The sequence below is a fragment of the Anas acuta genome, chromosome 1 (genome assembly GCF_963932015.1).
Source record: "Anas acuta chromosome 1, bAnaAcu1.1, whole genome shotgun sequence".
In the NCBI taxonomy this organism is placed as follows: domain Eukaryota; kingdom Metazoa; phylum Chordata; class Aves; order Anseriformes; family Anatidae; genus Anas; species Anas acuta.
This window is the reverse complement of record NC_088979.1, coordinates 141385781-141411483: the sequence shown is the minus strand read 5'-3', so window position 1 is coordinate 141411483 and position 25703 is coordinate 141385781. Positions and strand designations below refer to the sequence as shown.

Genomic DNA, 25703 nt, shown 5'->3' with positions numbered 1-25703 from the left:
GCTTGTGCTTATGTTAGGCCAGATTAAAACGAGAGCCTCAAACTTCTGATGTGATTTTCTGAAGTAAGGCCATGCTTGAGCTGAGGCTGCTGATGTGATGCTTTTGATGGGGAGTGCTGTGACATCTCCCTTGCTGCTTCTGCAGACCCGACCTTTCGAATGCTCTGACATTTATTTCCCACCCTCTGGAATGACTTGGTGTGAGAAAGCTTTAAGTGCTGAACAGAGACCTTCAGTTGCTGCACTGCACGACGGTACCACGCACCTGTAGCATCTGTCTCGATGCAGTTGGCAGCCAGAGAACCGTGTGCAGGAATTCGACCTGGCCTTCTGCAGAGACAGCTGCAATGCAACCAACTCAGTCCTTTGAGACAGGAGTGAGTCAGAGGGAGGGGAGATTTTTTCCTGGCTGCTGAGTCTTGCAATTATACCTCTAACCCACTTCATTGGATTTTAGGTACATTACTGTGCAGGTGTGCAGTAACCAACATCTGTAATCCAAAGACTTATGGCTCCTTTCTTAGGAGTGGAATGCTTACCAAAGCCAGCTTTTTAAAATTCTCTGGTTTGGCCTGTCCTTTTTGGGGTAGGGAGTATGAAGAGTATAAAGAATGACCATTCTACTTCTGGACTTGATAGTGAATTGACTATATTAGTGTCATATGCCTACGAGGCCTTGGCTTGCTGCAAATTGCACATCATCTGGCTAGAAGAGTACTTTGGCATGTATATCCCTTGCCTGTGGGACTGGTGCTAAGGGAAACAGGTTCCTTTTGAAAAGTGTTTTGTAGCTGTCCTGTAAAAGCAGGTAATACTTGTAAAGGTATGGCACGGCTTGGCCTGGCTCCCGGCTTCTTACAAGCTGCTTGCTTCCCGGAGTCTTGTCCTTGAAATGCTATTGCAGACTGTCGTGGAGAGTGACAACTGGAAAAGATGCTGGGTTAAAATCAGCAGTGTTGAGGAAACAGTGCGGTAATTGATGCCTTTCACTGTGCAGCTGGAGAAACAGAGCGGTACAGCTTGGCAGGGAAAGTCTGAACTGCTCCACGGAGCTGGGAAGACTTGGGGGAAATAGGGTGACAAGCTATGAAAGCGCTTGGCCTATCAAATTCTGCTCGTTTTGTGACACGGTTGAACTTGAGAGCTGTGAAACGCTTTCTATGTCCTGAAAAAAATAGAAGATGAACTTGTTTTTCCTTTTGTGATAACAATGCTGCTTCCTGCCATTCTTCACTATTTTGGGAATTCTGAAGGATAAAGGCAGGAGGCTGAACCATTTCTTTCTCCGAAAGTACAACTGATAAAGCTGTCAGACCAGCCTTTGGATTTGTTCCTAGAATGTCCCAGTGGTAACATCAAGAGCCACGCTGTGCTGCGTCCTCTGTTTCTCCCCAAGCTTTTTGTACTGTTTGCTGATACTAAACACTTCTCACTGTTTCTCTTATCTTTAACAAATGACTCTCTCTTTGTGCTTCAGGGAAGATGGTGAAAAAAGTCTGTCCTTGCAACCAGCTCTGTAGTAATTATCTTATTTCTGTTATCTCCAATTCCTGATTGTGAAGCTGTTCATTGGCTTTTTCTGGTCACCGAAGCCTTACCTCCCTGACTCTGTCTCCAGCACAGCATCTGTCTGTCTCTGTTGTGCCCTCTAATGTCTACTCTGTTGTTAGCATATTTATACAGCGTGGCTGTTACTGCTGCAGGAAGGTGGAGGCGGGCAGAGCCTCACCTTCACTGCGGAGCTCTTTGCTCACTGCTAATGACAGCGAATCGAGCATCAGGGGCAGCAGCTCACTGTGATGTGCTAAAACCGTACCTTTGAGCAGCTGGCCTGCTTGCCTCTCTGCTGGGTTCTGCCACCTCGGTGACAGCTCCGATTGCAGAGACTCCTTCAGCATTTTAAGAGTGAGAGCGAGCCATCAGACCCAGATTTCCAGTCTGTGTCTGAAAGTAAGAGATGTTGAGAAAAGCCTGGATGTGGTTGTGCCATTTCAGATTTTGAAGGTGCCTTTTTCACTGTTGGCTTATGGGGAGATTAAAAAAAAATAAAAAGAGCAGAATAAAGGCATTGTAGGTAGCAGGCTGGAGAGGGAGAAGCCTTTTCACTTCTGATCACTCAACCTCAGAGCAGAACTGGGGACGGCTGCTGTGACCGAGCAGGAATGCGGGGGGCTCTTCCCATTGAACGCTACAACTTGAAACACTTCCTTTTCAGACTCTTCTGGATGGCAGCTTCGGTAGGTGGTGAACACATCAGAGCTAAAATGTGAAATTCCCAAGAGGGAAGTTTTAAAATTGATACTGTGGGAGCTGCAGTAATTTTATAGCTTGCCTCTAATGGTACGGGCTGGTCTGCTTCACATTGCGACTTGGGGCTGCAGCTCCGAAACAAAATCATTTTGTAGACAAGGCTCTTGTTGCCTCTCACCTTTCCCACCTGCCTTAAACCCTGAACCAAACCCTAATCCAACCCATTCCAAAGCTCCTGAGATTTCCTAAGAGACTTCTCACATTTTCAGATGAATGCACTATGTTATGATCCTTGAATAATTTTATTCTTCCTGTGGCCTGAAGAAGCTCCTCAGCTTAGGGCCTAGGCTGTAAGCTGGATGCTTACTGATCACAGCAGAAATGTGAGATACCAAACCCAGATATTGGCCATCACGAAGAGTGTGAGAGTGAGTGTGTCAAGCTCTGCATGAACCCTCATGGTGGAATGTGGTTGTTACTGGTTTTGATGCCTCCTCTTGAGTACCTCTTTGTCGGTTTTGCTTGTTTTGTCTTTAATTTCACCTTTCGTGTCATAGTTCTGATGAAATCATTGTATTCTGAGCACTCTCTGTGCACTGCATGCTTCAGGGTCTCGTTATTTTGTTGTAGATTTTTCTTTACTGCCTTACAGTGAATTTCTGTTACTTGTCCATCTGAGCTGCAGCTGCACGCCCTGGTCAGGGAACCTAACACTTTCCTTCCCGCGGGTACTGGTGCATGTGTCTGCCTGCCTGTGCCCGGGAGTGCCCATGCTCGAGTTGGAACTGGTGGGAGGGATGCGGATCCTTCCCTCTTCAGCACCACTAGAGGCAGTAACACTTTGCTTAATTGTCCTGCGTAGTAAGTACCTCACCTTCCTGATCCACTCCTCAACGTGAAGCATTCCTGCAGGGGTTTGGAGCCAGTTCTCGCTTTGGTACCGTGGTTGCGAGCAATGGGGCTGGTGGCCAGGTGGAGGTGGGTTAGCTGTCAGGCGGGAGACAGGGACTCTCGTTTGGCCCTTACAACACAGAGGTGATTTGCATTGCTGGGGCTTTTCGTGCTCCACTTTTAATCAGTTTCCTTCAGAAATCCTGCCATACACTCAAGTTTTTTTAGACTTGCCAGTTGCAGTCTTCAGAGCAAATCAGTAGAAAGGTTTGAGGAGCTTTGAGAACCAAGACCAAGCAGGTGAGAGGGTGTGCACCGCAATGGCAGGATGCTTATTTTTGATGCTTTAATTGGTTTTGTACTAAATAGGTTTGAGAAATCTAGATTACTTCTGCCTTTACTGTGTCCTTCAGAAAAAACAAAACAAAAACAAAAACCACAACTGTAGGCCTAGTGGTTAACCATCATTTCCACATCTGTAAGTGAAGACACTGTGCAGTACCACTAGGAATTCAGAAAGCTTCCTTGATGGTATGCAGCTTTGATTACCATTTTGGTAGCTGTCTTTGGAAAGCTCAAACTTGAGTGAAGTTGCTTGTTTATGAGAGAGGGGTAGGGCAGGGAGGCTATCCAAAACAACACTTTGTGATGTTTTCTACAGGCTGCTGTTCAGCAAGCTTTGTAGCAGAACCAAGCCCTGGTATTTCTGTGAAGGTTTCTCTTTGTCTTCTTGCGGTCAGCCCAGTGAACAGAAAAACTTTTCACAGCAAGGCTAAGGAACAATTCTCATTTCTGCCTTCTTTAAGCTGTATTAGTCATTTGCATCTGAAATGCTTGTTCTTCTGACATAGGAAATGTGGACATAATGGCAAAAAAATGCCTTCAGAGGCAAAAAGCAATATTTAATGCAGTGCAGGCTTCCCATGCCGATCCTGGCTCTTTGGTGGATGCAGACAGTCCCATCTGGTTATTCTCAAGAACAGAAGTATGGCAGCTATTGGGAACAACAGTTGCTGTTTCTCACTGTGGCTTTTTTGTGTAATCTGGGTGAATTTTTCCTCTTCATTTTACGTAGTGGAGATAATTTTCTACAGAGCAGCTGGCTATGCTGATTGTACTGCTCCTTGTTCAGCATCCAGCATTGTGTCCTCCAAGGTGGCGTTGACTTGTGCTGATAGTGGTTGCTGCTGATTAAAAGGCATAGGATGAGAGAATGATGTGATTTCTGTCATTTGGTGCCAAAATCTAATCTTCTTTTTCTTCTGCAAAGACCTAGAGGCTGCTACCATTCCCCTCTTAAGATGACTACTTGCAGCTCTTCTTGAAAAGCAACCATACCCATGAAACAGATGTGCCTGTAGGAGTCCTTGTAGTTCCTACTTCAGCGTGCCTTGGAATTGAAATGTAGACTTGATCTGCATGGCATTTTAACTGGCTCTCTATTGTTGTACCACTGCCACAATTATTACATTTACTAGAGGAAGGTGATCTTTAACCTGAGTTTTGACTCCTGTTTCTTGTACTTCTAGGGACCAGTAGCACTAACACAGTCGGGGCGACAGTGAACAGCCAAGCACCCCAGTCTCAGCCCACTGCTATTGCCTCTAGCCGAAAAGGGACTTTCACAGATGACCTGCACAAGCTGGTAGATAACTGGGCCCGAGATGCCATGAACCTGTCTGGCAAGAAAGTTGGCAAAGGGCATAGCAACTATGAGGTAAGATTTAATCCAAGATTTAACGTTTTAAAGAAGAAACTGTCAACTGTCACTGCTGTCTCATTAGTGTGTCAAACAGAGTATGGTTGCCACATAGCATGGACAACTGTGCCTCAAAAATGTTGGGTATATCTTTTCCGTGCAGCATTTTATTACATGCTGTGAAAGGGAAGGGGGATAAATGAAGAGTAAGGTCATAGCGTGTCCTTGCAAACATCCATCTGGAAGGGCTGAAGGGATAGCCTGTGGATTTTAAGCAGTTGTGTAACTCAAGGGTTGGTTTTTCTTTCAGGGCCCTGGAATGGCAAGAAAATTCTCGGCTCCAGGTCAGCTCTGTATCTCTATGACATCTTCCCTGGGTGCTACGCCCATCTCTGCAGCATCAGCTACCTCTTTAGGTCCCTTCACGAAGGCCATGTGCCCTCCGCAGCAGTATGGTTATCCGGCCGCGTCCTTCACCGCTCCGTGGAGCGGGACGGGTGGTCCAGCACAGCAGCCACTTGGCCAGTTCCAGCCCGTAGGTGCCGCATCTTTGCAAAGCTTCAACATCAGCAGTTTGCAGAAATCGATCAGCAACCCTCCAGGCTCCAACCTGCGGACCACTTAGCCGCGCTCGGACACCGTGCTGGCCAGACCTCGGGACAGGACATGGGGAGGGAGACGGGGCCCTGTATCAGCTCCTAGTGCTGCAATGAACTGGTGGCTTGCCAGACTGGGAATGATTTTCTCTTTTCCAACCATTGCTGTTAACTATGTAAAGGGGGTTTCCCCACACGCTTGCAAGGGGGAGGAGGATGATCAGCATCCTTACGATGGGACAGTTCTTTTGACTCGAGGGGTCCCGCTCTTGTGTGGAGCGAGAGCTGTGAAGATCAGTTCTGGGTCAGTTAACGCAGTCTTGCTGTAAAATTTCTCTCTGGTTTGAGGCTGAATCCACGCGTGTTGAGATTGGGAGAGTTGAATCCTAGCATGAGGCTTTAGCACACTTCTCCTCTCTCCCTGAAGAACCAAGACCAGGAGAAAAGCTGTCCAAATCCCCCTCCTCTCCCTCTCCCCAGTCAATTGTATTTGGCTCCAGAATGGTGGGGCACATGAATGGACTTGCAGTGCAGCCCGTGCTTGATAGGTCATTACTGCTTTAAGTAAGATATTAACAGCTTTGACTGCAGCATTAGAGCAATTTAAATTGTTTAAAAATTTTAAAAGTTCCCTGCGGACATGTACTTACCATCAGTTTTGATGTGGAAACACTGTGATATATAAATGTTGTTGGACAACAGTAGTTTAAAAATGAGTGGAATATAGAGGGTTAAAAAAGTTAAAAAGAAAAAAATGGGAAAAAAAGCTAGCTATATCCTTATACTTATTGGAGACACTTTAACTTTTTCCTTTGTATTTTCATTGTATTAGATAAATAAATGTGAATGTAAAATTGTATAAATTAATGTACTTGAATACTTGTCTGTTCTCCCAGTATGCTTGCTGGATATTTTAGTGCCTTGGACTTCTCTTGCTTCTGCAGTTAGCATCGTCTTCCCAGCAGACCCCGAGGCGGACGGAGGGCAAGTTCAGAGAAGGATGGATGGATTACTGGTACCTAGAGACCGGGACATAGCAGTTTTCTTAGCGATACCGTTGCTGTTTAGAGTAGGTGCGTGGAGGGCGAAGTCATTGAGGCAGGGGATGGGAACAAGGTGCCGCGTGTGGGGGAAACTTGTCCGAGGGGTGATCTGAAGTTGCTGGTGTGATGAGGGCCAGGTGGGGGTGGGACGGAGGATTGCGGGTGACGCCAAATTGAGACTAACCAATATTGTCTACAGAGGCAGGAGGTCTGGATCAGAAATGGAGAGGCTGAGGAGAACGTGTGTCTTTGGGAAAGGTCCGATTTCAGATGCAGTTTGACTCCACCTGCGAAGTGGTGAAGATGTTTGGTCAGGATGTGGTTTGAGGGAGAGGTGCCATTGCTCGTTGGCATGGGCTTGTCTGCTGGGATTGCTTTTCTTCCTTTTTTTTTTTTTTTTAAAAAATTCATTTAAGCCAGGAATAAAGTGTCCTGGTGCAACGTCCATTGCCGGCAATGGATGCACTTGAAACAGCCGGCATCAAGAAGTTTCCTCAGTCTCATTTTGGAGGATTTATCATTTTGTTCACTCTAACAAATTCCAAGCTGGTACCAGGACTGTAGCTAACCGTCACCTCTTAGTAACTGTACTGTACCTTTTGCTTTGTTCATTTTCCCTTTTCATATTTAAAAATACTGGTTTCCTCTTCAAAGTAAAAATAATACCAGCCAGTATTTACGTAGTGCTGCAAAAAGCTGTGAAGGATCAGAGTTCTGCTTCCCGGTACTTGGGAGTAGCTCAGTGGTATCCTGGAAGGTGGTGCATCAAGGAGATGTTACTTGCCTGATTATTTTTTTTTTCCCTGAGTGCTGTTCCCCCGTGGAGCCTTAATAGGGAGTTTTTTTCTGTCTGTGGATGTTCTCGCTTTTATTTTTACAAAGAAACACGCAAGATCCATTCCTTTCCTGTCACTTTTTTTTTTTTTTTTTACAGCAGTTTTGGCAGCAAGGGCATGTACAAGGTGGAGAGGAATGCCTGAGGGTGAAAGCCAGTGGCAAGGAGGCTGGGCTCCGAGTTCCTTAGGTTCGGGGGTTTATTCTTTGTAACTAAAGTGCAGACTGGAGCTACAGGAGAGGAGGCTCAAGGCTCACGGCGTGAGTGTGGTGGAAAGGGGGGCAGAAAACAGGGGTTCCTGCTGCTGAAGTTGAAGAGCAAACCTCTGCTCTTTGGTCTGACGGGATGCAGAGGTTTCCTGAATACACCCAGTGTGAGGGGAGAGGTGTGCTGGAGGAAAAGGAGCAGTTTTGCAAACCCGCGGCAGTAATGAAACAAGGGGAATATTCATGACAGGGGAAGTAATCAGCTGAACGCAGCACGTGGTTATTTAATTTTGATCTAATAAGTTTGAGGTCGTTTTCACTTCATGTTATGCAAGAACTGGTTTTATTTACCATTGATTCCCCCTTCCCCTCCTGTGGATGAATAACTGAAGTCTAGAGGAATAAACTAATGCTACTGAACTGTTAAATTATTTTGTTTAATATTACACTTTGAGTATCTTTTTCCACATAAAATCTGTTTCTGAATTACAAGCGTTTTCTTTACATTATTTAACAATGTACACTGTAAAAAAATAATAAAAAAAAATAAAAAAAATAAAAAGAATTGAAACTTTGGGCTTCCCTGGCCGTAGTAGTTAGTTGTATATTTTGCACTAAACCCAGGCACTGCGCTTTTGTACGACTGCGCTTTGTGCTGCCGTTTGTTACCTTTGTAGAGTATCAAAGTCATTGAAATAATCCCAACCTGCTTTTGCTGAGCGGCGGGTTTTCTTGCAGAACAGCAGGTTCCAACCTTTCCTTCCTGCTCCGGGAGTGATGGAACTGTTAGCCAGTTCGTCGCAGGAAAGTGCAAGAAACCCATTCCAAGGAGACCCTTAACATCTCAAAAGCAGCAATCAGTGAGCCTTGGACCTTCTGATAAAATTCTCTGGAACAAGGTACTGCAAAGAGCCATTCACAGAATGAGTCTTTAAGAGAGGAGGAGTCCCAGAGGTGAAGGAAGAGGGAGGGAGAAGGTGTGCAGGATAATGCCCGGAGCAGTAGGGGAGCGCTCGTGGCTGAGATTGTCACGCAGTTATCGATGCATAGCTGGGCCACTCGGGGACTTGGCTGCTCTCCCAGCCTGCAGCACAGGTGAAGTGTGCCCAGTTGCGGTTCTGCGCTTCCCTTTTGGCAAGGAAGCTTGAGCAGGGGTGCTAAAAGGGCTGGGGAAGACCCTGCCCTGGCAGGGAACAGTCCCACTCCCTCTTCTGCTGGGCTCATCACCCTCCTCCTCTTGGGTGGAAGGGAGCAGCACCTGTGGTGCGGGGGGCTAACTGTAGTCCAGATCTAATCTGAATTCCATCTCCAAATTTGAGACTCTACTGGTACGGTATAAGAGTAGAACCACTTTACAGAGTCATTCTCAAGCAGCTGTAACTTGCAGGAATTATTTGACATTTCTAAACACTAATTACTGCTGCATTTCTTTCCATTTTAAGAAAGGCTTCTGTTACGAGTCATGCTGCTCAAGTCCTTAAAGAAAAAGCTCCAAGTATAAACTTCACTGCTTTTTCTTTTTCTTTTCTTTTTTTTTTTTTTTTAAGGATCAATCCATGAGGTATATTGCAATGATTCCTCTTAGCAGAGGTGTATCTACAGTTGCACTGTTCTGGAGTCAAGAAAGCTGATGAAATTGTTTTAGACTTCTAGGTTTTTCTCTTGTAAAAGCTTGGAGAGGGAGGCTTTGTTGAATACAGTAACGCTGTATGTCTGTGCATTCCCTTCCTTACAGGTATCTTATTTCAACAGTGGGTGCATGACTCAAACATGTGGTATGTATTTCTTTCCTGAGCCTCAGCCCTGAGCTGGAGAGAAACCAGTATTGGTGAAATCTGAAACTATTTTCTAAGTATAATACGTTACATTTAACTGTAACTTGTCTTCTATTTCCATAGTTAAATCAATGCTTGTTCTTTGTCCTGTTTGGGAATTACGTGGATAGTAGTATGCTTAAGGAACAAGGAAAAGTGGCAAAGATGAAGTAGGAGGAACAGGAATAAATGCTTACTGCCTCAGATGTAACAGATTGCTTTAAGAGGCGCGTCCAGATAACCCAGGAATGGCAAAGCCCCGGAACGAGGGCCTGTTTCAAGTCTGACATCAATTTTGGGGTTGGATTAATCAACGTTTGTAAATTTTCCTGGTGCAGCTCGAGCTTCCAGCCATGCTGCATCATCATCATCCATCCTCCGGGCCTCGGGTAATGCAGAACCAGCTTCAGCACGTGGGGAGCTCAAACTTCCACCTGCCAGGGAGCGTGCAGCCAGCACAGGTGCCAACTTGAACACTGCCGTGGTGCTGCCAGGTTCCTGCTCAGCAGAACTGCTCCCTCCAGAGCGGGGCTTCTCACGCTGGGCATGGGAGTAGTTCTGAAACACTGCCTAGAATTTTTTTCTTTTACCTTATTTGAAGGAATATCTGCTGCTTTGCTCTGTTTAAAACCCACTGGAACCTTCGCCCCCTGTTGAAGCAAATGCTGTGCACAGTGATGTCTCTACCTTCCTGCTCACATCTGGTCAGAGCACATTAGCTTCTTTGAGTATGTTAAACAGGACAGGAGTTGTCATTGTTTGAATGAGGCACGAAGAGCAAAGAGTTGTTTTTTCTCCAAATTTCATGTTTATTTTTGTGTTAAAAATATGACTATGAGCTTATTTAAAAAAACTGCAGCTCCCAATTCATTTTACAGAGTCCAAAGGAGCAACCTGAGATGCTTTGTGCACTCCTCAGCAGCAATCCCAGCACGCTGCTGCCCTGGCACAGGTGAACAAAGGTGCTGAGCTGCTGCTGCTGGACAGGAATTGGGTCTGGCTGAGGAAGAATCTGAGGCAGAGCTGTGTCAGGGCAATGCTTCTGACCCACCTGTGCAGTCCCAGGGCAAACAGCTGGGCTCCACAGGAGGCAGGCACTGCCACAGCTGCAAACAGCCACACAGACCAGGGGAACACGGCGTGTATGCTTTCGTGTGACTGTAACCCACCCCCTCATTTTATTGACAAAACATTTCCCTATGATGAAATGCAACGCTGAGGAAGAGAGAAATGATGCATGGCAACTCATTTTAAGGATTACTTGTGGTACAGTTTCAGGCAAATTACTTGTAACTCCAGCTTGTACTAGAGCCACAAGTCGATACTGCAGAGGCACAAATGATTACTTGTTCAGAGAAAAAATCTGATACATGTAACAACCCAAAAGCAGGTGAAGTTCTTGCTGGTTGTATTAGCCTCTTTTGTGTTGCTTCATTGTAACACACAAGACAATGTATTAATAGTCTTCCTCACATACTTTGAACAGCCAGCTGCAGTCTTCTGATGTAACCTGGTATGTAGGTAACGATACGATCAGGTGTCCTATGTAGGTTCTAGCCTCCTTTTCTTCAAGCTTTGACTTCTTCTGTGAGGGCTGGGCTCTGTGAAACAGGGAGACAGTGAGAAATTGAAGTTTCTTAAAGCTTTTCTCTGCTTCTGTAAGTACTCATCGATTCATTCTCTCCCTTCAGAGGACAGTTGGATGGAAAAAACAGTTGTCCTAGCCCACTATCACAGCAGTCCACAGCCAGGTCCAAAAAAAGAGGGGTGTCTCTCCCTCTCCAGATTAATAATCCAACGAGTGCGTTCAAAGCAATCTAGCAATGCTTTCAAAGTCAGGAGCTGTTTGTAAGACAGAAAGAACACAGACATTTTATTACAGCACATACCTGGTGTGTGCTGGTCGGCACCGTGGCTGTTGCTCATGCAAGCAGCAGATGGCTGCAGTTGTGCAGGTCTCGCAGAAGGTTTGTGGTAATTCATTCCCTGAGGGGTCCTGTTACGAGTAATCATTTGATGACGTCCACAGGGTGTTTTTGGTGTCTGCTGTCCCGCTAATGGGCCTGCCATTTTGTGACCCATTATCTTGTTCAGATCATTGGTCTCCAAGGAAATGTCCCAAAGTTCAGGATCATCTAGAATGAATGAAAAGATGATGAAACCACAGATAACAGCGTGGTACTACAGGAACAACAACTGCAGGACCAGCCCACTCTCCTGTAATGCATGGTGGCCACTATAAAAGTGAAATGTCAGTGCACTACCAGAGAACAGTACTACCCCCTGTGCTCTGAACTTAAGCAATGTCCACATGCTGCGTTATGCAACTCAAACAGCCAGTTATGTTAAGCAAAGACACTTTCCTCCCAGCCCCTGCAGATACTCTGTTTCTGTGCAGCACTGCTTGAAGAAAAGGGTTTACCAAACATGTATAACCATGCTCTACTGAAAGGCATGCTGTGAAGCCCCTTGTAGCGATGGGCATCTCATCTTTCATACCTTTTAATATCGTTTTCCTGCTATTCAAGCTAGGTTATTACTGCTAAGCTCTCAGGATCAGACTCACACTTCTATTACTCCAACCTCTTCACAACTTTTACCTTTATGCTACTTTGAAGCGTTAATATAAATGTTAATGATTTAACATGCTGTTATTAATTATTTTTGGCTGACCTGCAAAGAAATCTTCTTCTATTGCTAGTTCCTGTTGTATTGCTGCTGGAGAGTCCTGTTTTCCAGGAGGATGGGCTGTTGCTGGACAGAGATAACACAAAGATTAAAGTTAGAAATGCAGAAGAACTCTTGTTCCTCCCTAACAGAGCATAATCTGAAATGATCATCACCAGTTCCACCAGGTACCCCCTTTTCCCACAGCTGCTTACATTTTGGAAGCAGTATGTGGAATGGTGAGATGCTGATGATGACTGGTGAAAGCAACTGCATTACTATAAGCTGTTTTTTAGCCTATTTTACCCTGCCCCCAAGTTCCTGCTTACAACACAGCTGTCCAAACTTCCCCATGAGTGAGGACCAACATATTAGTGGTTAATGCAAGGTCTGTTTGCCAGCCTCAATGAAGTGCTGCAGCCTCAGCTGTGATGCAGCATGTTAATGGTACAGGTGTCATTGGCTGTGCTACGTGAAGCTTTAGAGTGGTTGTAGAGTTACAGTTTTAATTATGCAGTTTTGGAGATGACATTCCTGCCACTTTGAGAATTTGGGGAAACGAGTACGATGATCCTCTTTCCTTTGGTCTCAAAGGTGTGTGATAGTACAGTACAGAAGCAAAAGAAACTGGTCAGGCTCCTGCGTTAAGAATAATGCATGCCTGCCAGTAGCTATCATTAAAACTGTCAGTTTTTAATGCCACATCTTACCCTGTTTGCTGCTAGGAGTGACTTCTGTAACCTGACATCTCTTCTCCATCTGTTCCCGGAACTGTTGCTGTAGCTGCTTTTGGCGCAATTTCCGCTGGTAAGTGGCATCGCACTCAATAGCTAAGGAATCTGAATTTCTGCTCCTCCCCCAAGTAAGCACAAAGTTAGTTAAAATAGGATTCCAGCAACTATATTTTATGAAGAAAGTTGTATAAGGAAATAACAGCAAGCAAAATCCACTAAACTGGTATTTTATGGCATCTTCCACTTTGGGCCATCCCCATATTTTAAAGGGGACAGTAACTTCAAACGTATCTTGTGAAATAAATTTATAGCAGTGGTCTCACCTGGAACTGTTTGGCTGTTTCTGATCTTCTGTCACTACAGAAGCCTCTGTGTGACTAGGTTTGCAAGTAGATGCTGCCTCGCAATGCTGCCTCCATCCTGTGTTCTGCCTTTCCAAACAGCTGTTGTATCTTGCTTTCTCAATTTCAGGCTCGTAGTCCTGTCTTTTAGCTTTGTCCAAATCTAACTCAGGGGGCATCTACAAACGAAAAAAAAAAAAAAAAAGGAAATATATTCAGAAATTTCTGTAATCAACTTAATGAAATATGCACAGGCTTTTTCTATATGGTACTGTTAGGAAATCTTATTCTGTTTGCCCTAAGTGGGAGCAGTAAGATAGGAAACCCAAATGCATTTTTAATACATCACTGATGTAGTTTATCACTGAATTCCAGCAACTTTGTGTCAGTTTAATAGTTGAGTGCTTCAGGGCAGATATTTCATGTCTCCCCATATTGTGCTTGCTGCATCTGAGAATAGAGGAAGACTTCTGTAGCTCCTCAGTCTCACAAGTCTGTTGTTGGTGTCTGTTACTTTTGCCAGTTGTTTTCACATGTGTATAAAGGGCAACGGCAGACGTTTTCATAGTTCTGTGAGCATGTGGTCACTGAGGAAGGTATGCTACTCTGTTTCTATTAAAGATAGAATGGTTTGTCTCTGTGATTTTATATTTGTGGCAATGCCACTAATAGAAAATGACCCTGGCAAAACAGAAATCTGTTTCATCTTTAATTTGGACCAGTTCCTACAGCCTAAGTTCGCTAGACAGAGCCATATTAGAGCTCCAGGCTGACCAGCAGAGTTTAGTAGATCCCGTTAGGATGAAGGTAACTTTCCTATGCAGCTCCATGGATTAGCAGTGGTAAAAGGCTTGCTTGTTCCCCAACGTGCAAGGTAGGTTACTGCCTAGGGGCCTACTGCCCCCAGCTGGTACACATCAGGAGCTAACGAGATTAATGTTAATTAACAGCCAGGGCACCTTTACTACTAATATGGGCTGCTACATTATGCCAAAGCATGCTTTGTGATAGCTCTGAAAGAATAGGTTTACAGTACCGTTGTCACTGACAGAATGTACAACACATTTTTTTTTTCTCTCTCTGGACCAGAGACCTCCAAAAGAGGCATTTCTCCAGGGTGTTGGTTACCTCGGAAAGTTCACTGTTTAACCTAGTACTTCAGAGGGCAGAGTAACTGCAGTTCCTTCCTTGCAAACTGAAACCTAAAGGTAAGTAAGGAGCCTGAAAAGCAAAGCAAGAAGTAACGTGGCTTATTACTGTTCAGAAAGACCTGTACTGTTCAGAACCATAGTGATGGCAGGGAAAGTAACGGCATGTACCCATCAGCTGTACAAACTAACTATTCTCATATTAAAGAGGCACCATTTGCTAAGTGGTATATGCTATTAAGGCATTTAAAGCAAGTTAGAACATGTGTTTTCCTAACATTACTCTTTTCTCCAGCAGCCAAGTCTAATGTACCCAGCTTTCCTCATTCAGTTGCAACTTTTGTGTGCCAACGCATTTTGAAGCCAAGCAGAGGACGTTTGCAGGGACACTTGTGTGCTGCTAATGTATCACAAGAACAAAACACAGTTACCTCTTTTGCTTTTCTGTGGTAAAACTTTGAAGCAACTGGCAACAGCCGCAATTTTTTAGGATCCAGTCAAAAGGTTTAGGTTCCTCCTTTGTAACATAAATGCATAGTACTTTGCATTTTTTTTTTTTGCATTTTTGCAATATTTTGCATAAAAGATAGTATTTTGCAGTGATCTTTTGTGAAGGACCCAACTAGGTTACATTGAAAGTTGAAATCACCTTTTGAAACTAACTTTGCTTGAGACCACGGTACAAAAATACTGTTACCAAAATAACTACTTGTTAACTATTCTAAACAGAACAATGAACAGACCTCTGAGAGCTAAAACACAGGCACACTAAACTTTTTTTGCAACGACCATGCTGAGTATATTTCCTGTCTAGCTGGTGATGTGCATTAGAGTTTTGCAGAAGTTTGAATAATGATTAGTGAAAGGACAAGAGAACCATCAGCACATATTGATATTGCTACTGTATGGATTTTGCTTAATTTTAAGTAACTTTATTTGAAGGATGAAGTCTTTCTTGTGGAAAAAACTCCTTATTTTCTGCCAGAACTCACTAAAATGTAAACAGTTCTTCCTGCTGATCACTGGTTGACATACAGGCTGTCACCTTGAGAGACTTCAGGACTAAATGAAATTGTCCTGATTTTGCAGAAATGCACACAGGAGCTTTATCTGTTTGAAGGTAGGTCATGCAGATAATAGATGCACTCTCTGGCTATTCTTCTGCCCTGCCTACAACCTCTTATCACCTCTTCCAGCAACTGCCTATTGTGTCACTGTATGAAGCCAACTCCCATCCTTTTTTTGATTCCTGAAAAAGTCCAGCGATGACAGCAATATGTCATATAAATCCGATTTTAAAATTCCAAGTAAGTAATAAATTAGATTGTGCTACCACTGCCAATGAGAACAAACAAAGAACAGTTTTGCCTCTTGTCTTATACAGGGCAAAATAACATGCTACCTTGACAGACATTATTCTCCCAAGGATTTCAATTTCATTTGTGATACATCTATGAATGACAGTGGTATCATTGCTGATGAACATTTAAGCACAAGTGGCTGGATGAGAGTGATGAAATGAGTTGGTGCAACTGAGAAAGCTTAAATGGGCTTAGGAACTGCAGCACGTGTAGGAGATGACACCTAGAAAAAGCTAGTTTAAAGAGTGAACGATTGCTAGTGTAGCATTTAATGTGTTATGAACACAGATGTAACTATATGCATTACTGGCACTAAAGAGAGACTTAAACAACATGGCACCAAATGGCACAATAAGATCTTGAGTAGAATACTGTTTCCTCACCACAGTAAGCTTGCCTAATGCAAATGAATAAACTTTGGAGTAGCTCTGGTAAAATGCTAGGGAACAACTCAGTAAGAGAGAGTTCATGCAATCAAACTAGCACAGAAATGCTGTGGGTGTCATAGCAGGAAATATTCAGGAATAAGATGCATTTATGCTATTAAATTCCTTTCAACGTGAATGATCAGGAACAATCAATATCGAACAGTCCCTGCTGTAAAAGACCATGTACTGCACCTGACGAGGAAGCTTATTCACAGCTTGTAGGTAGTTTTTGTCTAGGATGCAGTTCCCAAGAGCATTCCCAAAGCACCTGAGAAACAAAGACAGTTCATTGTCACTGAAAACAAGTTAATTCTCAATTCCCTTCTGCAAATGTACAAGTACTGATCTTCACTTACTTGAGCGCCCTCTTCAGTCCATCTGTTACTGCCTCCTTTCTTGCCTTCTCTAAGGACAAGGCCTTGGACTTAAGGCCTTCACTGACTCCATAACCTACATCTTCATGGTATGACCCATCCTGCAGTAAGATTAGAAAAAAAAACACAACGCAACAAACAGCTAAGTATAAGGGAGATTCTGCACGTCTATCACTTCTCGTTAGATGTTGTGCTTTCCTAAGCCTGATTATTCACTCTTAGCTGGATGTTCTATAGCAAGGTCAATGTTTTAGGTGCCGCTATATTCTCTGGTATAGAGCAATACTTTTGAGAACCACAGCCTGACCGACGCATCAACTTTCTTTCCCAGCTTTAAGCAATTGCTCAGCTATAGCCAGAGTAAACAAAAAGCCACTTACCTTAAGCTGAACTTTCACAAATGCACAGACTCCCACATAGAACCTGCCATTGTTGAGGTCAACAAAATCTGGGGGGAAAAAATGTAACATCCTAAATAATAGAAAAGACTTCTGATCCACATGTAGATCTTATTTTATTTCTTCAGGATATTTGTAAACCTGCAGCACACTCGCTGAATGGGCCCGAGATACTGTGTCTTCTACAAAATGGAGCATGATTTACAAGATATCATTCTCAGCCTACAGTTAATAACTTCAATATATGCTGTGAGTATGTTATGCTATGTTTTCTGGTTATCAGCATCTAGACCTGCCAAACACTTGCACCCTGGTATTATGCATATAAACTTCTGCACTCATCTAGTCTGCTTGATCAATTGTTTTGTAAACCTGACAGAGGTGCAATCACTTTTTGATACATGGGTTTATAAACAAGTATAACAATCTTCTGTCTCTGAACTGCTAAGGCAAGACTTATAATAAGATAATTTGGGGAAAAAAAAAGTTTGAACGATATCAATCTTATCTTGACTGAAAAGGAAAAAATAAAGTGGTACATACTAGGTGAAAAACTAAGAAATAACCTGTTCTATGTCTAGAATCTAAAAGCCAGATACATGAAATATTCCTGAAAGGAATATGAAATATTCCTGAAAGTCTGGGGGGTGGCATGCGGTGGGGTGGGGATGGGGTGGCAGTGAGTGGGGCAGAAAAGCAAAGATGTACATTTAATCAGCTGGCTTGAGCTACTTCAACAATTTGATGTGGGCCTAAGCCTAACAGATCTGCAAGGACAATGCTTCTTTAGCAGCCACTATTTCAACTTTCAGGACAGGGGAAGCTTAAGCTTTAAGAACATCTGAATATCATTTCCTAGAAAGTGTTTTTTCAAAGCTTTCTGCTACAAATATAGAAGAGGAATCGGTAGGGAAAAAAGAAAGTCGCTAAAGATTAGGGGAATATTAACTCAGAGATACTTTTTAGAATGTAAACATTCCAGGTGAGAATGACAGTAGGCTCAGGGCTGCTGGGTGTTAAAACAAATGGTTTAATTGTTGTAACTCTTGACTGGGTGTTCCCACAGAGATCAGGAAACTTGATTAAAATAGCTAATAAGCACCATTAGAATAATTAATTTGACATATTCCTGTGTAAGAGCTAAACAGAAAAGAAAACCTACTTTATAATTAAATTTCTCTCATTCTTACCTGCTGCTAAGACACCTGAAAATTCCACATGCCTTTTGCCAGGTTCTAACATTTAAAATACATGCCAAGAAACACATAAGTGATCATGTTCTTCAATAGATACCATTGTCCTTATTTGAAAGACTTTTTCTTCAGGGGTTCATAGTGAAACAAGAAGACAGATTTTTAAATTATTTTTTAATCCTAAAGAGGTACTTACCGACATTCTGTTGAGTGACTGAATGAGCCCAGCCATTGAAGCCAAACATCTCATTAGCCAGACTGATCACCTTGTGACCCTCAATGTAGCAGACCTGAAAAGAAAGGCATATATACATATATGCACACATATATACATGATTTCTTCTAAAAAGAAATTACACAGATCATCTTACACTGAAGAACCACAGCTAAATTTAGGATAATGTGAATGATGGTACAGATTTAGGTTCACCTTCTCCTGATAACAACTATGGTGGGGGGAAATGACTGAAAATAGAAGTGAATTAATGGAAGTAGAGGTAGCAGGTGCTAAAGAAGTAAAAATACATCTAATGTCATATAATGATTCATATATTCCAGTTCTGGAAAAAAAACTTAACGTTCCACAAGTAGACAAATATTCCCTTTTAAAGGATGAAGCACTAAAAAGTGTCTTTTCCTAAAGTGTATAAGGACCTACGGCTAAATTAAAGCCAGAGGTCGTTCTATCCTTATTTTACTTTAATATCTGCATATTGCACTACCAGTGGGAAATTAATTTCAAAAACATTTTATTTATTATTTTTACAGTAGTTCTCCTGGAAAAGAAAAAAGTGAGTTGAAATATCTGTGCAAGTTTATTCATACCTTTTGTCCTCCTCCAGCTTGTCGACTGCTGATATATTCTGGACCCAGTTTCTGACGAAGAGCATGCTGGATGGCTTGATACTCACTTGCTGTATATTGACACTTGATGAAAACAAAGACAAAATTTCTCATTCCCTCCGTATTAGCTCCCCCTCTTCTCCTCATTTCAATTCTTAATTCCATTTTTTCCAAATCCTGTCCTTTCAAGAGGTGTATGATCCATTTTTAGAATCAGGGTGTAACTGACAAGTTGGGGTGTGTGTATACACTTGTGCATTATATTGTTTGTTTTTTTTTCCTTATTCTTGAGGTCACATGTATAAAAGCACTAATTATTAAACTGTAGCATTTTTTTCCATTTTTCATAAGCATCACTTACATTAGAAGAACTTAAATGAGACAGGTCTGTTAGTGTCCTATCAAAATCCTAATGTGGTCATAGTCTTAGTCATGGCTGCCTAACATAAGCATACAAGTATATGTTTGTACATACCTCTCAAAAATAAAATATAATTCTTCATAGTAAAAGTATCTCTAAAAACTCCAACAAAGCAACGTTTAACCTTACTCTATCACCATATTCCATCAAAGGCAAAGAGGACAGCAGCTCAGGCAACCAAACTAGAAATGTATTGAGTTGTGTTCAGCATATTCCCCTAGTGCAGGGAAGGATAACTCCAGCATCACTGGTATCATTAGGAAGCCCAGAGTGTTGGAACTTTTGCTGCATGTGTTAGCAGAAAAACAGTTTACATTCTGCAAAGGTTAGAGAGGCCTAATTGCATGTTTAAGGATTCAAACATGATAAAGCTAGTGCTGCTACACTACACTGTGGGACAGAACAAAGATTTCACCACCTGTATCATAAGTATTGTGTATTCATATATTGGTTGCCTCATCACTCAGTAGAACAGTATTTGACAGTGTGTATGTGCCATTTAGTTCTAGTGCCTGCCAAACCTCACACATTTAACTTTGGTTCTGTTTAACTTAAGGGAATAACTTGGTCTTTTTCTGGTACTAGAATGTGAACTTGTTACTAGAAGATGTAAGGAAAAATGGAGAATGTACATGCACATTAAGAAACTACATATAAATGCCTATCGTGGGGAAGGGAATTCACTGCCAAAAAGGAAAATTGATTATTGTACATTTTTCCCCAATTTATTTATTTTAAGTAGGTGAATGAAAACAATTTACTTTTCTGAACCAGTACTGAGAATGTGTGTGAACATGAGCCAAGCCATCTCCAATACAAGAGAATAAAATGAGCCATTTTATGGCACAGCATCCAACTTTAAAAGGAGGAAATAAATATGTACAGCAGATTTCCAGAAGTGCAAGCACAGAACTTCCACTTCCCTCTCAGGACAAAGGAACTGACCTGTCCAAAGTGAGCAACTGAATTGCTAGTGCTGGAAGTGCTGCTGATGTGGCTTTCGCTGTCTTTCCCTTGACTTTCAGGCATCCCTGAAGATAAAAGAAAATACAAACACTGAAAATAACAGGACCAACAGTCCATAAGAAGACATGTCAAAAAGGTGTTGAAGTCCAATGCCCAGCAAGCGTTGAGTCCACTGCAATAGATTAGACATTAATATTATAATTCTCACTCCATGGAACTTCTGCAGGACCAATTAGAAATTGTGATGTTTTGTAACAATTAAAATTCTTCTTCTTATATATGTTATGCTATGTAGGCAGAAATAGCTAGCTTCATCCGAGAAGCAGAGGTGCTGCTCTGGTCCTTCATTAAAAACAATGAGGGTGAGCTTGAATTGAATTAAATGATTATTTTATTTAAAGAACAAATGTATTATTTTTGCTAGTAAAATAAATAAGTAAAAATTCCACAGCATCTGGATCTCATATAAGATCAGACTAGAACAACACCAGCAAAATGTTTTGAGTCATTATTCTAAATATGAAACTGGTAACATATATATGTATATATATATTTTTTTCCTTTTAGGTAAGCGTGAATGCATTGTACCATTCTAGGTAAGGAAAACCAAAACATCTCACTCTTTCAGATCCTTCAGCACTGTCTTCCTACATTGCTTTCAGTATTCACCAATACTTTGATAAAAAGCAGGAAGAACTTTCTAAAACTGTACTTGTCCATACCCTGACTTGTTCATCTCCATTTTAGTTTGTTTTGACTATAACTGCCTTGGGTTATGGTGGTATCACATAAACCAGAGAGTTGAAAATCATACAGAAGCTGTACAGAACACGTTTTAAGAAGCTGTGCTGATAACTCAGTAGATGGCACCCTTTTCCAAGTCAGTATCCAACAATTGCCCACTGGTAACTGGGCTTCCACTCCTCTGTGCTGCTGGAGAAGTGGTGCTGAGCTTATACAGCAACACTTTGGTATGAGCCCACAGAGGCAATCTCGATTGTATTTGCACAAATGCTGAGTACAGCTGGCTTTAGTCTATCAGTCCATGAGACTTCTGTATACAACACAAATATAAGGCAAGTCAATCTACACACAGGACAGATGGGATATCAAAACAGTTGGATAAAGTTTAAATTCCTCTACAGATAGTGATATTCGACAGTCAGTAGGAGCCTAATAAATATTATGATTTGCTACTGTACTTTACGTTCAGCATTTTTTCAAACAAGTCGTTTTTCTGATCTCTAAGCAAGGAATCCAAATTTTTAGTAAGAACTTAGAAGAACTTAGTTTTCAGAAAAAAAGGATAGCAGCCGTTTCCTCAGCAAGTGTGAATACCGATAATTATACCAGGTGTAGCTAAACTTCTCCTTAATTTTGCTTGGCTACAATTATTTACCTTCTGTCCCATAGTTGTGTAATTGCACAGAGCTTATACAGTTAAATATGTTGCAATCAAAGGTTAGCTGCAATTTGTGGTTAGCATATTTGGTTTTGGAAGAGAACGTATAGAAATTCATATTACCAGGAGATGTACTCGTGATTTAAGTAGGCTATTCCCCTTTTTAAGCAGAGTCCACTGCATCCATAGCAGGGAGACATTTAGAGAGAGAAAAAAAGAGGTGAGGGAGTGGTGGAGGAAATCAAAGTTTGAACAATACTGCATATTTTTTCACTCTAGGCAGCCTAAATCAGATCCTAATCGGTATAAAGCCTGTGGGAGAAAAAAACAATGAAAGAAATGTGTGCATGTGCCTACACAGCCCTGTTAGCAGTTTTCCACAAATCTATATACACAGCAGGTGGGTGCCAGTTTGAAGTAATACTGCTTTAACTGAAATCAGTATTAAACCCTTTAAGTTTTTATCAGGTGTGCACCATTGTCAGCTTAAATTCTAAAACGAGATACAGCTTTAACAAAACTCTGACTAAGGTATGGGGGTTGATTTTGAATGAGAATGAGGAAACAGAATTCCACTAAAAATAGCGTCACATCATATGGTTTTAATCTAATGGATCGGATTCCACTAGAAAATTCTAGCAATATACGTCTTTGCAATAAACAGTTTAAACATGTCAGTGGTTTGTATTCAAGTTATGATTTACTGTACAGCTTGTGTGAATGAGACAGCTGATGCTGGTTTAGTTTCAGGCTTTGCTTGTACCAACAGTTTGCTTCAGCTGTGAATCTTGTTTAAGCCAAACATTCTACTGGAGCAATGTGATTTCTTTTTTCAAGCTGGTGAAATGCAGCACAGCAAGGCCCTAAGCCTCCAAGCAATTCTCAGAACATTTCAAAGTGACAGGACTTCAATTTCAAAATTATTTGAGCAGGAGTTCAGAAGAAAGAAATGTTAATTCTGCAAATGGAATTACAAATCTCCCTTGACACCGGAACCAGGAAAGGCAAGATTTCCACTCCTCAGTAGGATGCTGTTTCCTCACTCCCCTTCTTGCTGTATATTTTAACTCACATGAAACATCAAAATATTGAAGTAGATAATAACGATAAGCTATTGACTAGAGAACAAAAGAGCCTCAAATACCCTCCAGGGCAGCGGTAGGAGATTTCCTGATGCATTAACCAGTGCTAAAAAGCCATATTTTCAATCTGCCTTTAAATACTAAAAATTCAAGTTCATATATTCTTGCTCTGTATGGAGATGATTTAGAGGATGGTTTAGAGATACCTAGGAATTATAATTTATTACATCTGTGACCATTATTTATTATTTATGGGGAGTTGTTTTCATTTTAACTGCTAATATTCTCAGAAAGTTTTCTTATTGCTGAGAAAAACACACATAAGACTACAGGCGTTGCACAATGCTGCAGAACACAGCCTTGGTAGGCTAGAACAGGCAAAGAATCTTAACAGATTTTACCACTATTGTGTTTAACATTGCTTTTTAAAAACATCAATAGCAAAAGCTTAAAATTTCAACAAATTAGGTATTCAATCAAAAAAAAGGCTGTTTGGGGAAACCAGATATGAAATATTAATTTTCAGCAGCACTCTAAAGAGTGTATTGCTTTGTATGGGGGTAGTGAATGAAGCAGCTGCTGAGAAAAATCTGGGTGTTGGCCTCTGATGCTTGCCTATACCCTATCAATGCCTCTCATTGCTGTTGACCTAGGCTATGTTTTACAGTAAAAGCACTCCAAAAAGAGAATGAAAACATCTAACACAGAAAGTTTGTACTGTCTGCAGTAGTTATAACGTATTTGCTTTCAAGGCATAGGAACACAATGTTAACAATTTCTCCTCAGTTCTGCACGTTTCAGATTTGACATACCTTCAAGCAGTCCCAGTTAATTCAGTGGAATTTGTGTGTGCGGCTTCAGAAGCAAATCCCTTTAACCCTCAGCTTTATCAGACAGGACTGGGTTTACTTCTGGAATGTCTGGGATGATGACACCCTCCCTGCACAAACCACAACACAATAATTCATAAAGATTTTTATAACCTTTATCCAGCTTCAGCATAGAAACTTGGTAAATTTGTGAGGGAGTGTTTCTCTTTAAGAATACGCAAAACCATCCAATATCTGAAATGAAGCCTATCCAGTAAATTCCTGCATTTCTGGAACACAGGATAAGAAAATTATCTCCCCATTATGGTGAGTTTCCTGTTATGACAGCCTTGTGAACATCAATACATCAATTGAAAGCAGTTATAGGACCCTACCTCCCCTGCAATTACAAACCCACTTCCAATACAAACGGATTAGTTTAATGTATGTGTTGCTGTGCTTGAGACTGCATAGTGTTCTGGTTTTAGGGCATGCATGACTATTAAGCATTCTTAATAGCTATGTTAGGTATAAATTACTTCACTCCTACGCGATTCTGTTCACTGTTTTAAAATTGTGCCCCATTGTCACTTTTGCCTGCAAAGGATCCACAAAGTTTTATTGGCTAAAAATACATCAATACCAGCACAGACCATTCCAAAATGTTCTAAATTTGTCATTTATTTGCTTTCTAAGAATATAGGTACCTCATGTCACTTCTCACTTTATTTGTGTTACTACATAATTTTGTACAGAAGATGTTTCATCGAATGAATTACCTGGCACTCACTCCCAAAGAATCTTTTAATGAAAATATAAAGAAAATTATCTCTTATAACAAATGATGAGCTAGGTTTACAAGAGGCGATCTCTTATTATGACAACAGACAGAACTTAAGGAAAAGAGAAACAATTTGTTTGGCATACAAGCTTTTTTCTGGGTGTGAAACTTGAACACCTCACAGTTACAGAAACAAAACGTGAACAATTCACTCCTGAACAACTCATTTCATGTTTGTAAAGATGGATGAGCCAGCAGTGTGCCTGGGTGGCCAAGAAGGCCAACAGCATCCTGGCTTGTATCAGAAACAGTGTGACCAGCAGGGCTAGGGAGGTGATCATCCCCCTGTACTCGGCTCTGGTGAGGCCACACCTCAAGTGCTGTGTTCAGTTTTGGGCCCCTCACGACAAGAAGGACATGGAGGCCCTGGAGCATGTCCGGAGAAGGGCTGTGGAGCTGGTGAAGGGCCTGAGACACAAGTCCTGTGAGGAGCGGCTGAGGGAACTGGGGGTGTTTGGTCTGGGGAAGAGGAGGCTCAGGGGAGACCTCATTGCTTGCTACAGGTACCTGAAAGGAAGGTGTGGGGAGCTGGGGGTCAGCCTCTTCTCATAGGTAAACAGTGATAGGACTGGAGAGAATGGCCTCAAGTTGCACCAGGGGAGGTTCAGGCTGGCCATGAGGAGATTTCTCCTCAGGAAGAGCAGTCAGGCACTGGGACGGGTTGCCCAGGGCGGTGGTGGAGTTACCGTCCCTGGGGGTGCTCAATAAAAGCTTGGATGTGGTGCTTAGGGACATGGTTTAGGGGGTGACATTGGTGGTAGGGGGGCGGTTGGACCAGATGGTCCTGGAGGCTTTTCAACGTAAATGATTCTACAGAAAGAAAGGCGCTTGTTCTGGAGAAAAGATCTGGCAAGAATATTTCCCAAATACCTAAGAATACATTATTTATGTAGGGATACTTCTTTCTTAAAGCAGCCAGACTGATTCATATTTTAAGAAAAACGAGGAGAGGCTTTTTAGCTCCTCTCAGCAGCGGGGAAGCACCCGCTGCGTGCCGGTGCCCGCGGGCAGCCTCTGCACAGGGGCTGAGCCCCGCGGCGGGGCGGGCTCCAACGGCCGCTCCAACGGCCGCCCCGCGCGCCCCCTCCCCTCCCGCCCCGTACCTGTGCCGGGCCCGGCCGCCGCCGCCGCCTGCTCGCAGGAAGGGGCGGGAGGGGCGGGGGGGCCGGTACGGCGCGGCGGAGGAGCCAAGCGGCCCGCGGGGGCTGACGCAGCGCCGGGGGAGGCCGCCAGGGGGCGGGGGGCGCCGGGGCGACGCCGCCGCCGCCTCCTCCTCCACCTCCCCCCGCTGCCGGTGCCGGGGCCGGGGCAGCCGCCGCGCAGGTGAGGGGCCCCGCTGGGAGCCGGGGGCTAACGGGGAG

General features: G+C 42.7%; 3 protein-coding genes and 1 long non-coding RNA gene across 18 annotated transcripts in view; 3 read left to right on the top strand and 1 right to left on the bottom strand.

Annotated features, from left to right (window-relative positions):
- The window catches only part of WNK1 (WNK lysine deficient protein kinase 1), a 106053-nt gene extending 97957 nt beyond the window's left edge, over nt 1–8096 (top strand). For 9 of the 12 annotated variants that reach the window (XM_068661128.1, XM_068661174.1, XM_068661145.1 and 6 more), the window contains 3 exons: nt 1478–1519; nt 4671–4858; nt 5151–8096. In XM_068661128.1, coding sequence (XP_068517229.1) covers nt 1478–1519; nt 4671–4858; nt 5151–5465 — 545 coding nt within the window. In that variant the 3' untranslated portion in view covers nt 5466–8096. The remainder of the gene's footprint in view (nt 1–1477; nt 1520–4670; nt 4859–5150) is intronic. The other 3 variants (XM_068661156.1, XM_068661164.1, XM_068661192.1) reach the window with 1 other exon arrangement.
- A 2023-nt stretch (nt 8097–10119) lies between these two features.
- On the bottom strand, nt 10120–25584 carry RAD52 (RAD52 homolog, DNA repair protein). 3 transcript variants are annotated; one of them, XM_068661443.1, is made up of 14 exons: nt 25446–25584; nt 23505–23632; nt 21870–21922; nt 20188–20273; nt 18804–18905; nt 18175–18268; nt 16768–16835; nt 16370–16488; nt 16206–16281; nt 13059–13255; nt 12712–12854; nt 12008–12088; nt 11224–11469; nt 10120–10935 (listed from the first exon to the last, which is right to left on the bottom strand). In XM_068661443.1, exons 4-14 carry the CDS (start codon nt 20269–20271, stop codon nt 10877–10879), a joined length of 1269 nt encoding a protein of 422 aa, XP_068517544.1. In that variant the 5' UTR covers nt 20272–20273; nt 21870–21922; nt 23505–23632; nt 25446–25584; the 3' UTR covers nt 10120–10876. The 3 variants fall into 3 exon arrangements, with proteins under 3 accessions (XP_068517544.1, XP_068517534.1, XP_068517554.1); XM_068661433.1 differs by lacking the exon at nt 21870–21922; XM_068661453.1 differs by lacking the exon at nt 21870–21922 and having other exon boundaries at nt 12712–12848.
- On the top strand, nt 12384–19671 carry LOC137844841 (uncharacterized). Of its 2 annotated transcripts, none has more exons than XR_011090024.1 (5): nt 12384–12808; nt 14166–14284; nt 15210–15344; nt 16914–17034; nt 18821–19671. It is a non-coding gene; the product is annotated as an uncharacterized lncRNA (long non-coding RNA). The 2 variants fall into 2 exon arrangements; XR_011090025.1 differs by having other exon boundaries at nt 15167–15344.
- ERC1 (ELKS/RAB6-interacting/CAST family member 1) overlaps nt 25531–25703 on the top strand; it is a 302166-nt gene continuing 301993 nt past the window's right edge. Inside the window, exon 1 of the mRNA XM_068661239.1 lies at nt 25531–25665. The gene's annotated coding sequence lies outside the window, so the exon portion shown is untranslated. The remainder of the gene's footprint in view (nt 25666–25703) is intronic.